This window comes from Electrona antarctica, assembly GCF_951216825.1.
Source record: "Electrona antarctica genome assembly, chromosome: 18".
NCBI classification, from domain to species: Eukaryota; Metazoa; Chordata; class Actinopteri; order Myctophiformes; family Myctophidae; genus Electrona; species Electrona antarctica.
The window spans coordinates 23979429-23992785 of NC_136799.1; the positions used below are offsets into that span (position 1 = coordinate 23979429).

At 46.6% G+C, this 13357-nt stretch overlaps 1 protein-coding gene across 5 annotated transcripts in view; it reads right to left on the reverse strand.

Moving 5' to 3' along the window:
• The window catches only part of tnika (TRAF2 and NCK interacting kinase a), a 112204-nt gene that overhangs the window by 23952 nt on the left and 74895 nt on the right, over nt 1–13357 (reverse strand). For 3 of the 5 annotated variants that reach the window (XM_079528913.1, XM_079528912.1, XM_079528910.1), the window contains 4 exons: nt 11179–11265; nt 8829–9020; nt 1411–1575; nt 772–1029 (listed from right to left, as the gene is read on the reverse strand). In XM_079528913.1, coding sequence (XP_079385039.1) covers nt 772–1029; nt 1411–1575; nt 8829–9020; nt 11179–11265 — 702 coding nt within the window. The remainder of the gene's footprint in view (nt 1–771; nt 1030–1410; nt 1576–8828; nt 9021–11178; nt 11266–13357) is intronic. The other 2 variants (XM_079528914.1, XM_079528911.1) reach the window with 1 other exon arrangement.

The following is a 13357-nucleotide window of genomic DNA, read 5'->3' on the forward strand; positions in this document are numbered from 1 at the left end:
TTTCATTACCGGGCTTTTTTAGTTTTTTACATCTGGGCATAAAGGTGCAGAACTCAAAGCACCTTTGAAAACTCCTCAATGTGTGATTCAGATTTCAGGTTAACAGTTCTGAGCAGACGTTTTACTTTGAAACTCCAGCATCTGCCAAATGAAATAACTCCCATGGTTTCTGAGAGCCAGCTAAATTTAGAGCAAAAGAAGCTGAAAAATAAAAATCAATCGAAAGAAAGAAAGAAACGGGGTTCCCAGCACCTGCCATACTTGTGCCCTTAGCCTGCAATTATAATACTATTACACAAGTATATTACTGTGGCAATTGATTGATTGACTCATGACAAACGGACAATAACATACAGTATATATGGCCCACCATAAACAAAGGGATAAACTAAACAAAGTGGACAGTTTGAATTTTGTCCACGTCCTAACAAAGTAATATGGGCGCTAGAAAAGAACGTGCCAGCCACATCCATCGAGTTCAATGGAGAAGTGGTGCCCTGTGATATTCGGTTACTCAACCTATACAACGCTGTATGACTTCATGTAGTGAGACGAGTGTATGAGTGTGTAAAGTGCAGTAAGTGGGTATGTGTCCATGGGCACACATGATGAAGTCATGTGCGGGTGCGCGGGTGTGAGCGCCACAAAAACTGGAAACCACACTAATAAGCCTGTTCCTGCACACATCAGCATTTCCAGTACATAGTTTGTCTGTCCACCCCCCTCCCCCCCCTCTCTGTCTCTTCTCCCAATCAGTTCTCTCCTCCCCACCTTGGGTGGGATGTCTTCCTCTCTCAGCCAGGCGGTCCTGTCCCTGTCCCGGTCTCTGTCCCTCTCACGTTCGTCCCGGCTGGTGACGCGCGGCGGGGGGGCGGGGTTGTCGGAGGTGGGGTCCGAGTTCTGGCGAGGCATCTCGGGCCGCGGGGAGACCACCCCAGCTGCCTCCCCCAGGGCTGAGCCGCTCTGGTCCTGGAGGGACTGGGAGCCCGACATGGAACTATGGGTCTTCACCGGAACCAGGTGGGCCATCTAAAGCAGGGAGGGAGGGAGGGAGAGAGATACAGGGGTGGATGAAAGGATAGGGGGAGATGGAGAGACGGGACGAGGCATGGGAGAGAAGGAGGGAGATTTGGAGGGATGGAAGGAGACAGAATGAAAGAACGGAGGGTATAGGAGCGAGAGTGAGACATGGAAGAGAGAGAGGGTAAGAGCAGAGAGATTGAGGGGAGGAGAAAGAGTGAGGGAGGGGAGAAAGAGTGAGAAGTGACCGGGGGCAGGGAGGAAGGAGAAAGGATGAAACAGAGGGAGCCAAGATGATGTTAATTTGTGCCACACGCCTGGTGTCAAGAAAAACCCCACCAAACTTTCTCACACACACACACACACACACACATGCGCACACACACACACCTGTGGCTCAATGGAGCGGTGGATGGGTGGGGTGCGGGCAGGCTGCATGCCCCCACTGCTGAAGGACTCGGAGCGGGGAGGGAGGGAGGGGTCGGAGATGCGGTTGGACACTTTGTGCTGCAGCGCTGGGGAGCTCTGTCTGTTCAGCTTAGAGCGGTCCTCCACCTGAGACAGGTCACACAACACACACACCTCTGTCACACACAGGACAGCATAGCACAGTGTGGCACCCATCCCACAATCGCACTAGGATAACTCTAGACACGCTACCACCAACAGACGGTCTCAACTTCACAACTCTGTGGGACAGCAATCGAATGTTACATTGTAGTGTGACGAGAGTTTGTGATTATTAGGACGTGTGTGTGTGCGTGCGTGCGTGCGTGCGTGCTCATGGTCACGCAGGGATGATATCAAATACCTCTTCCTTGGAAGTTTGAAAATGGATGTAAAAACAACAACGGGCTGACAGTAAGTTGACCTGACTGTACCTTGCCATGCCCTCACAGGCTCTGATGGTAAGTCTCATAAGAAAACTGGAAACGTCTTTTCTTTCATTTTTTGTTTTCTATAAAAGAAAAATGTATTTCACATCATAATGTTTGTGTAACAATTTATAATCTGTTCAATAAAAACCTATTTGACAAAAAAGAACACAATGGAAACATACATGTGCATGTGATATGAACCGAGTGTATTTACTATTTATAGCGTTTAGGTTCCCATGTCTTTGCTGTTAAAAGCTCTACTGTGAAGAGGCTTGCCTGTTGTTTGTTGTCCATTTGCAAACTTCCATGGAAGAGGTATTTTGATATCATCCCTGCATGACTATGCGTCATATGCAATGCACGTGTGTGAGGAACACTATGCTACAACATTCCATGCCCTCCCTGGCAGCAGCTCCTTGCTGATTTTCATCTCTCGCCCGCATAATCATTTCTTTATGATCTGTGTGTGTGTGTGTGTGTGTGTGTGTGTGTGTGTGTGTGTGTGTGTGTGTGTGTGTGTGTGTGTGTGTGTGTGTGTGTGTGTGTGTGACTGTGTGTGCTTGTTGGTTGGGTGTGTGTGTGTGCGCATGTGTCCCACATACAATTGAGAATTGAGAGGGTCTAAGGGCTACGGCGTACATTGGGGAATAATCCCTAATCTGGATGTCCCAAACCCTGCCCCCCAGTAGACATACAATAAGTACTGGGGGGGGGGGGGGGGGTGTTACAGTGGTATTCTTTCGGAGGCTTTGTGTAATGCCCCCATGAGCCATAATCTGGAGAGATTATCCAGATTATGACCCGTGTCCAAAAGAAATACGCACCAATGTGTCATTTCTAAAAGCATTGTTAGTCGCCTGCTACAGCCTGGGCGCCGGTGAGGTCATTAAACATGAACATAAGGGAAGACAAAACAACAGCAGTGAAAGGTCTATGTGGATCTACAAGGCACCGAGAGGCCGCGATGGGAGTCGGATCATTGCATGTTCCGTCTGTGGAGTCATGCAATCACAGGTTAGCGCCGCGGAGGCATCAACTGGTGCTCTGCTAGACTGCTACAAGCAAAAAAGGAAAGGGAAGAAGGATCCTGCAACCTAGTGGAGATGCTAGAAGAGAGAGAACTGCTATTAAAGAGACGATCTCTTTGCAGTGGGAAAGGCTTCTGGGTGTCAGTTTGCCAAAATACGATACTGAATCTTCTCTCACTGCATGTGTGTGTGCGTGTGTGTGCGTGTGTGCGTGTGTTTGTGCGTGTGTGTGTGTTTTTCTATAGCTTATTCCACCCAAAAGCTCATTCCTTAAAGCAGAGAGAAAGTCAGAGGTAAAGGTTGGAGAGATTAATTAAATGGTGGTAATAATAAGGTGATTATTTTTGGTCGCTGCTGCAACTACGCCAAGAAAACACCCATCAAACAGGAAGAGAGGAGGTTGGGGAGGTTGGGGAGGCGAGCAAGTTGGAGGAGAGAAAGGGCATGGCCAAAAACGACATGGACTGTCGATCAGACCCTGGAGGGATCCCGCCACCGGTTGGCCAGCACCCATCACCGAGCCGTGCGTCGATAGGCTGGTTGACTGACCGTATTGGGAAGCTGACTGGCCGGGGTTCCTCAATGACATCGTCAAGGTTAAGGCTCGCCCCAGTGGCTTGGGGAATGGCAGAGGTTTGCTTCAGGGGTAACAAGAGAGATGTGTGTGCGTGGGGGTGTTGGCGTGCATGTTCGTGGGGGGTGGGGGGGGGGGGGGGCATGGGTTCTAAACATTGGTGGCTCTCTTTGGCTTACAGTTCCCCTACAGAATGTATATCAAAGATACATACAGATAATGGTGAGTAATGATGTCATAGTAATTGTCAAAATGCAATATGAGTAAGTAAAACAATTCCTGCAAAATTAAGCCTAAAATAATTAATCTACAGTATATGTAGTGATACTTATTTGTACAATATTTACAATATAGTGTGTGTGTGTGTGTGTGTGTGTGTGTGTGTGTGTGTGTGTGTGTGTGTGTGTGTGTGTGTGTGTGTGTGTGTGTGTGTGTGTGTGTGTGTGTGGATAAATATCTGTACAATATTTACAATACAGATATGCACAAAAGTGTGTGTGTGTGTGTGTGTGTGTGTGTGTGTGTGTGTGTGGGGGGGGGGGGTCCTAATACCCTCCCTCAAAGGGTCGGATATAAAGCGTAGTCTGCGAGCCAAAGGGGGAGCCAGAGGGCGAGGGTTGAGGAGTACAGTATGGGGACATTCGGGGAGCTAGCATTCAACGGAGAAGAGCTCCCATACTGCCTCCTCCTTACACCCTCACGCACCCAATCGGAATCAGGTACTTGGAGGAAGCCACTGGCCTTTTCCGGGTCAAAGAATTGATCGTGCCTGGGTGAGCCTACCCTCTCCCTACGTAGCATGGAGTGGAGAATATAATCAGGGCTGGACTGGGAGAGGAACCCGTCGGGAGAAGGGGTCCGCGTCACCAGACTCTCCTGGCTGATGGCCGACCTCATACCCTTCCAGAACATCAACTCCTCCTCGGGGTCTAATTCTACATCTATTCTATAGCACGGCGAGTGGGACCTGGCTCGTGTGTGGTCACTAACCGGTTTAGTTGCAGAGTTGGAGACAGGCCTACATCCGGCCTGAGGTTTCTGGGCCGAGCCCTGGGCCTGGGATTGAGAGTGAGGGGCTTTGGGCTGCACAGGCCCCTGGGCGGCTCCCTGGCCGGGGGCAGAGAGAGGCCCGTCTCTGGGTCTCTGGCAGGGGACAGCCGCAGGATTCGAATGATTTCCTGGACTCTGACTAGAGCCATCTTTCGGGCCCTTAACGGCCCCCTGGTTGGGGTCAGGGCTTCCTCCAGGTACTTGGAGGAAGCCACTGGCCTTTTCCGGGTCAAAGAATTGATCGTGCCTGGGTGAGCGTACCCTCTCCCTACGTAGCATGGAGTGGAGAATATAATCAGGGCTGGACTGGGAGAGGAACCCGTCGGGAGAAGGAAGCCGCGTCACCAGACTCTCCTGGCTGATGGCCGACCTCATACCCTTCCAGAACTTCAACTCCTCCTCGGGGTCTAATTCTACATCTATTCTATAGCACGGCGAGTGGGACCTGGCTCGTGTGTGGTCACTAACCGGTTTAGTTGCAGAGTTGGAGACAGGGCTACATCCGGCCTGAGGTTTCTGGGCCGAGCCCTGGGCCTGGGATTGAGAGTGAGGGGCTTTGGGCTGCACAGGCCCCTGGGCGGCTCCCTGGCCGGGGGCAGAGAGAGGCCCGTCTCTGGGTCTCTGGCAGGGGACAGCCGCGGGATTCGAATGATTTCCTGGACTCTGACTAGAGCCATCTTTCGGGCCCTTAACGGCCCCCTGGTTGGGGTCAGGGCCGCGGCCCTTCTGACTGAGGTTCTGAGCCCTGAACTCTCGGATCTGCTGGTTGATCTCCTGCTTCAGCCCGGGATCCAGGGGAGCGGCGGGGTCAAGGGAGATGCGGATGTGAGGGGGGAGGTGGGTGGAGAGGAGCTGAGCGGCGTGGGAGGGTGTTCGCCTAGGGATCTGATGGGCTCTGGGCGGGCCCTGCGCGGAAGAGGACGACGCTGGTTGGTTGAAGGACTGATGATGTCGTAGAAGGGGGCGGGGCGGGTTACCACCACGAGCAACCTGTTGCTGCGGCTGCTGCTGTGGTGTCGGGACCTGGAAGCCGAGAGTCACAGGAGGGTTAGCCGTCAAAGCACACATACTCTGAGTGACACGCGTATCCATACATAGAGAGAGCACGCGCACACACGCACACACACACACACACACACACACACACCCTTGTGAACATCAAGGAAGCATTATTGCGATTTTATGACGGTTCCGCATTCAGCACCTACAATACAAGAATCCTTCCTGCTCTCATCAGTCTTCTCTCACCTGTTGGGAAATCTGCAAAAGAATACGTTAACAAACCAAGAAGGCAACTAGATATATAAACATATTTGTGTGTGTGTGTGCGCGCGCGCGCGTGCGTGCGTGCGTGTGTGTGTGTGTGTGTGTGGTAGAAGAAATGGTTACTTCAAAATGCTACATAACATACATAATTATACAAACTTTGAGGGGCAAATGCACATAAAGGGATTGCGTGGCTTTTGCAATGTGGTTTTTGCTCCAATGCACCGGTGCTATTTCCACACGTTTAAATGAGGTAATATGCATACATTTGGCACAACATGTTCCATTTCCTACGCAACTGAGCTTCAATGCAAATGCAGTCCAGTTCACAAACATCAGTGTTATAAGTGAAAGTTATTGGCATCTTCAGAGACACTGGTGGCAACTGAAGCACATTTACAGTATAAGGGATGTCACTCCCACCACTTTACAGTAGTAAATATACTTATATACCAGAGATTAAAATAGGGTGCATTTTGCATCCCAAAACGCAGTTTATAGTTAATAATAAAACAACGACCTCTGCATCCACGGGATGCACTACTGTACTACTGTACTGTTTTTTTATTCTAGTTTATTTTGCTAGCTTTAGTTATAATAATCATTTCTTCTTCTGTTTTCTACATGAATATAACCACATTATAACCATATAAAATGAAATGGTGCAATTTGTAAAAATGGCAAAATATGACTAACGTCGTTGAAGTGGGACTCATCAAATGTCCCTGGGACTCATCTAAAAGACCATCCCTGCATCCCGGGACTCATTACATTGAAAACCTATTTACATCACTGATATACATGTACTGCATACTGCATATATCTGTGCGTGCAGCAGTCGTTTTCAGCCTGCAGTGTGGAAGCACCAAGCAGCCTTTCAGTACGCCTATAGAAGAACTGTGTGTGTTATAACTTATGATAGAGTGACAACATGGTTATAATAATCATAAGGCCAAAGGTATATAAACAAAGGTATATACACATAATACTGTAACCTTTTGTTGTTGTTCATTTGAGGTCCGGCACACGTTGCTTCGACTAGAAATTGTCCTATTCTTAATGTAAGATCAACAGGGTACCATCAGTTTAATACTAGTCTCGAGACAGACTGTTGACTCACACAATTTCCAATTTCAAAGGAAAAGAGGGCGCTGTTTTTCCATTTTTTTGCCGATGAGTTCACAGATTGGTTTAACACTTTGACTGCCACGGTTAAGTTCATTCATAGTCCTTTCAACGCCAAGCTTTTCAGCTGCGAAGTCTTATTTTGAAGACCCCAAAAGCTGATCCGGTGAACCGGAAGTAATATTCAGTCATTTCCGGGACGGCCGCTAGTTCGTCAGAAACGCTAATATAACAACCACAAGGTTTTTTTTTAATTGAGCTCCTAAAACATCAACGTTCTGTATAATCACCTCAATCTGAGCCTCAATTCAGAGAAAAACGCAGCTAAAGATCACGCTTGTAATGTAAGTCGATGGACCGGAAACATTTCAATGACAACTATGGTACGTATGGTAATAAATAATAACCTAATAACCCCTTCCAACGTCGTCCTAGGCAAACTGTGACTTTGCTTAAAAATTGTCTAAAGTCGCTTTAGGCAGATAAACAGCCGAGCGGCCAAGGACAGATGTGATATGGCCTTCCTTCCTAAAATGTGTTTTTTAGATCAAGCTGGGCAGATAGGCCATTTCATAGTAGAATCTGTAAAGAACTGCTCGTTCCTTGTGTAAAATGTCTCAGTGTAAATGTTTGTAGAGACCTTTTCACAACTGGCTACACTGCTGTTTGTAGGGACCTTTTCACACCTGGCTACACTGCAATTTGAACAAAGTCAATCTGTTGGACTGAAAACTATAATAGCGTTACAGTGCATGAAAAAGGCTGAATTGTTTTTGCTTTGTTCGCAGCACAGATGAGTGCATTACATTTGTCTACACCAGTGTTTCCCAACCTATGTGCCGCGGCACTCGAGTGTGCCGTGTGAAATGCCAAGTGTGCCCTGGCACTGCCAACAAAAGACAATTGAAATTTCACTGTGGTTAAATAAACCACAGCCTTACAAAGCGATGCATTTGCATTTGACTTTTTAACGGTACTGTACAGTATTATGTACAGGAAATGTATATTTAAAAATGTAAACCCCTGGTTTAATACCATCAAATGCAGTGTAATGTATTATTTTCAGACATAATAGCTTAAAATGTCTGAGTCCATTGGCTCTAATATCATTTATCACTTGGATCACTACACTGGGAATGTCCATATTCAGACACACCATAAGGCCTCAGCACCAGCTCCACTAAGTCCTCAGTGACAAAGGTCAGAAGATGCATCAGCACATGAATAATTAGTGCAGCACAAAGCCACCATTATAGTTTGCCATATGGATAATTGTATTCAGATGCAAAACAACGGCAAACTGCATGCACCATGCAGTCAACTGCAAAAATGTGTGGACAACCTTAAAACGGGGCAGATAGTGGGGCATGCAGTCAAAGGACCAGAGAGTTCAGTGTTGAGAGTGTAAAAATGACACCCGTGTGAACTGAGCGGTGCAGGCTGCTCAACAACACCACTGGCTGGCTGGAATTATAGTTATAGTGCTCAGTGTGAATGGCTCAGCAGTGCCACTTTAGGTCACTGCAGCTGTTCATACTCTAAACAGACAGACAGACAGACAGACAGACAGACAGACAGACAGACAGACAGACAGACAGACAGACAGACAGACAGACAGACAGACAGACAGACAGACAGACAGACAGACAGACAGACAGACAGACAGACAGACAGACAGACAGACAGACAGACAGAACACACGCAGTCAGTGGAGCAGTTAGACACCACTCAAAAATGTACTAGCAGGGCCCCCCCCCCCTTTGCAAACGGTGGATTACTCAGCTACTTGATACTTGACACTCTTCCCACATTGGCTGCTCTGCATGCCCGTGTTGTCAACATGTACGCATTGCATATGAATTGCTGAGGGGGGGGGGGGGGTGTTACCTCTTTGGCCCAGGCGGGCTTGTCACTGGGGTTGACAGCATCTTTGTAGTGGTACAGCTGCTTCTTGTCTGCAGCTCGGCCCTCCTGCTGCTGTTGCTGCTGCAGAGACACCAGGTAGGCCCTCTCCTGCTGGAGCTGCCTCTGCAATCGCTCTGCCTGCCGCTGCTCCTCGATCTGCTTACGTTTGTACTCCTGCAGTGAGGGAGGGAGGGAGGATGGGAGGACATGAGAGAGAGCGAGAAAAGGTGGAAATAACAAAAAGAGGAAATACATAAAGAGGAAATGGTTACCATGACGTGATCCTTAGCCCGTGGCTGACCTGACCGGGGTCAAATAGCACTCATGGAATGGTACTTAACATTTGCTTGAACCTGCTTGGCTGTCCAGATTGGCGAAGATATAATTTACTTTTAGTAAAGTCAACCGACTTCCTCCAAATATATTTTTATATATCTTTCCATGCAGCTTCCTGGCACTGTGTTGTTCTATGTGCCGACTCCCCACTGAGGTGGCATAAACAAACCATGGAAAGTTTATTCATCTGCTAACTGACCCGGGTCATTCACCGCCTGCTGACACAACTGGCATATGCTCTGATCATGCAGCAAAGTTTGGGCAAGCGCATTGCCCAATGGGCATGTTGCCTTCGTTTCACAATAACAAGTTTGACAAAGGATGCGAGGGGCAGATCAAACAAACACAAATGAGGTTTTGGCAAACAATTAAAAGAGTATAAGACAGACGACAGAAGGGAGAGAATAAGGAAACGAGCCAGGAAGGAAAAAATGCAAGGAATGCAAAAAAAGATTATGGGTCACAACAATACATTGTGGATTCCATGTTTGGGCAATGGAGGGAGGTAGGACGGTTCATCGCACTGTTCTGGGATATAAACATGGGCCGGATCTCAAAAGGCTCGTCTTTGCGTCATCATCTCCCTGTGCCTCGCTTACTTTTATTTACCTTTTAAATGTGCTTTGATCGAGTAATCTACAAACGACTGGTGGGAAAAACAGGCAAAAATCTGTCCTGCAAATTCCTCAAACCCATTTATGCAGAGAGTCACTATAGCCTGGACAAATTATTGTCTTATGTCTTATTTGGAGTGCTGTGAGAAAACAATCAATGTCTCATTTTCACCCAGCGTTGTGTGGGCTGGCCTCATTTACTTCATCAAAACAGTGTTATCGGTTTTGTTTTCCACCCTCAGGAGATCCAGCCATGTTAATGATACATGCAGTGGGTGATTTGACCAAATTGATCAGGGTGGGGGAAAGATAATATTGTCAGAAAAGGCAATCTCTATTTCCCCCCCACGCTCCACCCCTGTACTGCAATGTTTTTTCTTGCTAACATACAATATCCCCGTTCAAAACACCCTCTGGATGTACAGTATGGAGTTGGCCAGACAGACGTTGGCATCTAGAATCGAGTGGAACACTGAAGTCTAGGTCACAAACGTAAGCACACAGTCACCAGCCGAAAACAGGCCGGCTTCTGCCATTGTCGATGTATAAAGGCAGCAGCAATGAAAACAGTTTTCCAAACGATTTTCTCAATGAAACAACTTCTTCCATAAAGTTAGTATGAGTGTACATCCAACATTAGCTGCTGCACCAAGTACCGCCCAGAGATGCCATGGGTGCAGTCGTTAATGTGGTACATTATGTATTTATTGAGGAAACATGCGTTTTATTCAGAAGATATACTGACTTTATTGCTAACGGAAGAAGTGGACTCCCCCTGCTTTCAATGGGGGAGTTTGCTTGCTTCTACATGCTGTTGTTCGTTGTCGTTTATTTGGCTTTTAGAAAATGTTGTTGTGCGTGTCCAGACTTTAGTATCACGCCACGACACAGACGCTGCCATTTGTCTGGGCTACAGTGTGATGGAGTGAAGGGGGTAGGTAGATAGGGCCACACATCACAGGGTATACAGCACTATACAGTTGGAGGCCATCGATATTGTCCTTTTCTTTGGGTGTTGTCCTTTTCTTTGGGTGATCTGCGCAAAAGGACAGTTAACCCATTTTGGGCGGGAACCCCTTTTGGTGTTTTAAACATTGTTATAATTTAGCTATTGAAAAATAGCAGATCTACAAGCTCATAGCGCGCCACTGAGTGGCGCGCTACGAGCTTTGTAGGTCTGCTATTTTTGAAAAATCGTGAAAATATTTATTTCAGAAAACTGGAGGATTTAGAAGGATTTTTTTTTAAATTTTGAGGTCAGGCCTAAATGGGTCAAATGATAAGGGACAATATCGGTGGCACCCAACTGTAGATAGGGCCACACATCACAGGGTATACAGCGCTATAGTGTGGGGGTCATAGAGCGCCCCGTTCCGGTTTACCAGCAGTAAAGCCTGCTCCTGTAACAGCTGCTGCTGCAGGATCTCTAACTGCCTCTGTTCCTCCTCCAGCTGCCTACGGATATACTCCTGAACAACAGTGAGCACGCCGGCACGCACGGCACGGGGCAGAGAGAAAGAGAAAGAGAAAGAGAGAAACCATGTTAATGCAGGAGAAAACCTGAGAGGGGAAGAGACAGGTAAAGGAAGATGGACGTCATCTACGGTCGGCGGCAGTGGTTACTGTTTTTTCAAATTTTTTGTGACCGAGACACAACAATGGGCAAGTCAAAATATCTCTCAAGGCACACTTAAAGTATGTTCATAGCAAAAATAGAAGATCTACAAGATCACAACGTGTCGCAATGAAACAGATTGTGAGAGTATTTTCACTATTTTGGAAAAGGTTAAAAAGATTTAAATGAATTCATCCAAAGCGTTGATATAGTAAATTAATGTAACCTTTTGTATAGTTGCATACAGTATATTGCAATAATAATGTGTGGTTGTCACAAATTGCAGTCATGGAAAGTAACTAAGTGCATTTACTTAAGTACTGTACTTAAGTACAATTTTAAGGTATTTGTACTTGAGTATTTACAATTTCCAGTACTTTCACTTCTACTCCACTACATCTCGGATCCAAATATTGTACTTTTACTCCACTACATTTATGTGAAAACTTTAGTTACTAGTTACTTATTTTTTTTTTGATTATTTTACAAAACATACACAAACCACTTCAGCCTGTATATTTAGGTAATTTGAAAATAGTTGATCTACAAGCTCACAATGTGTCGTGATGTGACGCATTGTGAGCTTGTAGATCTGCTATTTTCAAAAGATTTGTATACTGTACATTTTGAAGTTTTAAATTGGACATTGAGTACTTTCCACTTTAGTACTTTAAGTACATTTTGATGTACTTTCACTCAAGTACATTTTGAATTACGGACATTTACTTGTAACAGAGTATTTCTATATATTGCAGTATTAATTTGATACTTTTTTCCACCACTGACAACATGCCAAGACACTCCTGGAGCGGTTTCACAACACACCAGTGTGCCTTGGCTCACCGTGTGGAAAGCACTGATCTGTGGATGTGTTCCTGTAACCACAACCTGCATCAGCAGCTACATGGGAGGCAGAGAGAGAGAGATGGGGGCATGCCGCGTGTCTTATAATGAAAAGAAAGACAAGGAGATATAGATCAAGAAGGAGGGTAACTCCCAAACCGCAGCATATCATCAGGCCCAGGGGAGAAGGGGAGAGAGAGAGAGAGAGAGAGAGAGAGAGAGAGAGAGAGAGAGAGAGAGAGAGAGAGAGAGAGAGAAAAGCAATGTTGGAGTGAGGGAAAGAAAGATGAAGACTGAGACAAAGAGAAACTCAAAGTGACATCTGCTCCTCTTGCTGCTATACCAACGGATACAAACTGCTACAACCATGCATCAGTGGGTAGAGAGAGAGAGAGAGAGAGAGAGAGAGAGAGAGAGAGAGAGAGAGAGAGAGAGAGAGAGAGAGAGGAGGGATACATTGAGAATTACATCCCGGAATGCCCAAGAATGAGGGAGAGAAAGATAAGGGATCTGCTTGTAACTGTATCAGATATACTGTAGTCTTAATCGTCGTGGAGAGGGAGAGAGAACAGTGAACACCATGTTATGATATTCCTTCACATCCAATGGCAGCGGGAGAGAAAGATGAAAAGAGAGAGAGAGAGAGAGAGAGAGAGAGAGAGAGAGAGAGAGAGAGAGAGAGAGAGGAGAGCGAGAGAGAGGAGAGAGAGAGAGAGAACACTAGCACAGACACCCTCCTGGGATTTATGCAAGCAGCCGCAAGGGTGGGAAGAGAAAGTCAGAGTCACAGGAGAGCTAAAGGAAGAGAACGAATCTCCAGTATGCGTCTGTCTGTCTGTCTGTCTGTATGTCTGTCTGTCTGTTAGCGAGAGAGGGAGAGAGAGAAACGAAGCCTTTATTTAAACTTTATTTACAGACAGACAGACAGACAGACAGACAGACAGACAGACAGAGCCCAGTGACTGCAAGAGGGCATAAAGAGGAAGACGACATGAGGGAAAAAGACAGAGAGAGAGACAGATTGATACAGTAGGTGAGAGATAAGAAACAAACAATGGAACTTGGCAAAGGAAGCCAAATTCTACAAAAAAAGAAAAAAAAAA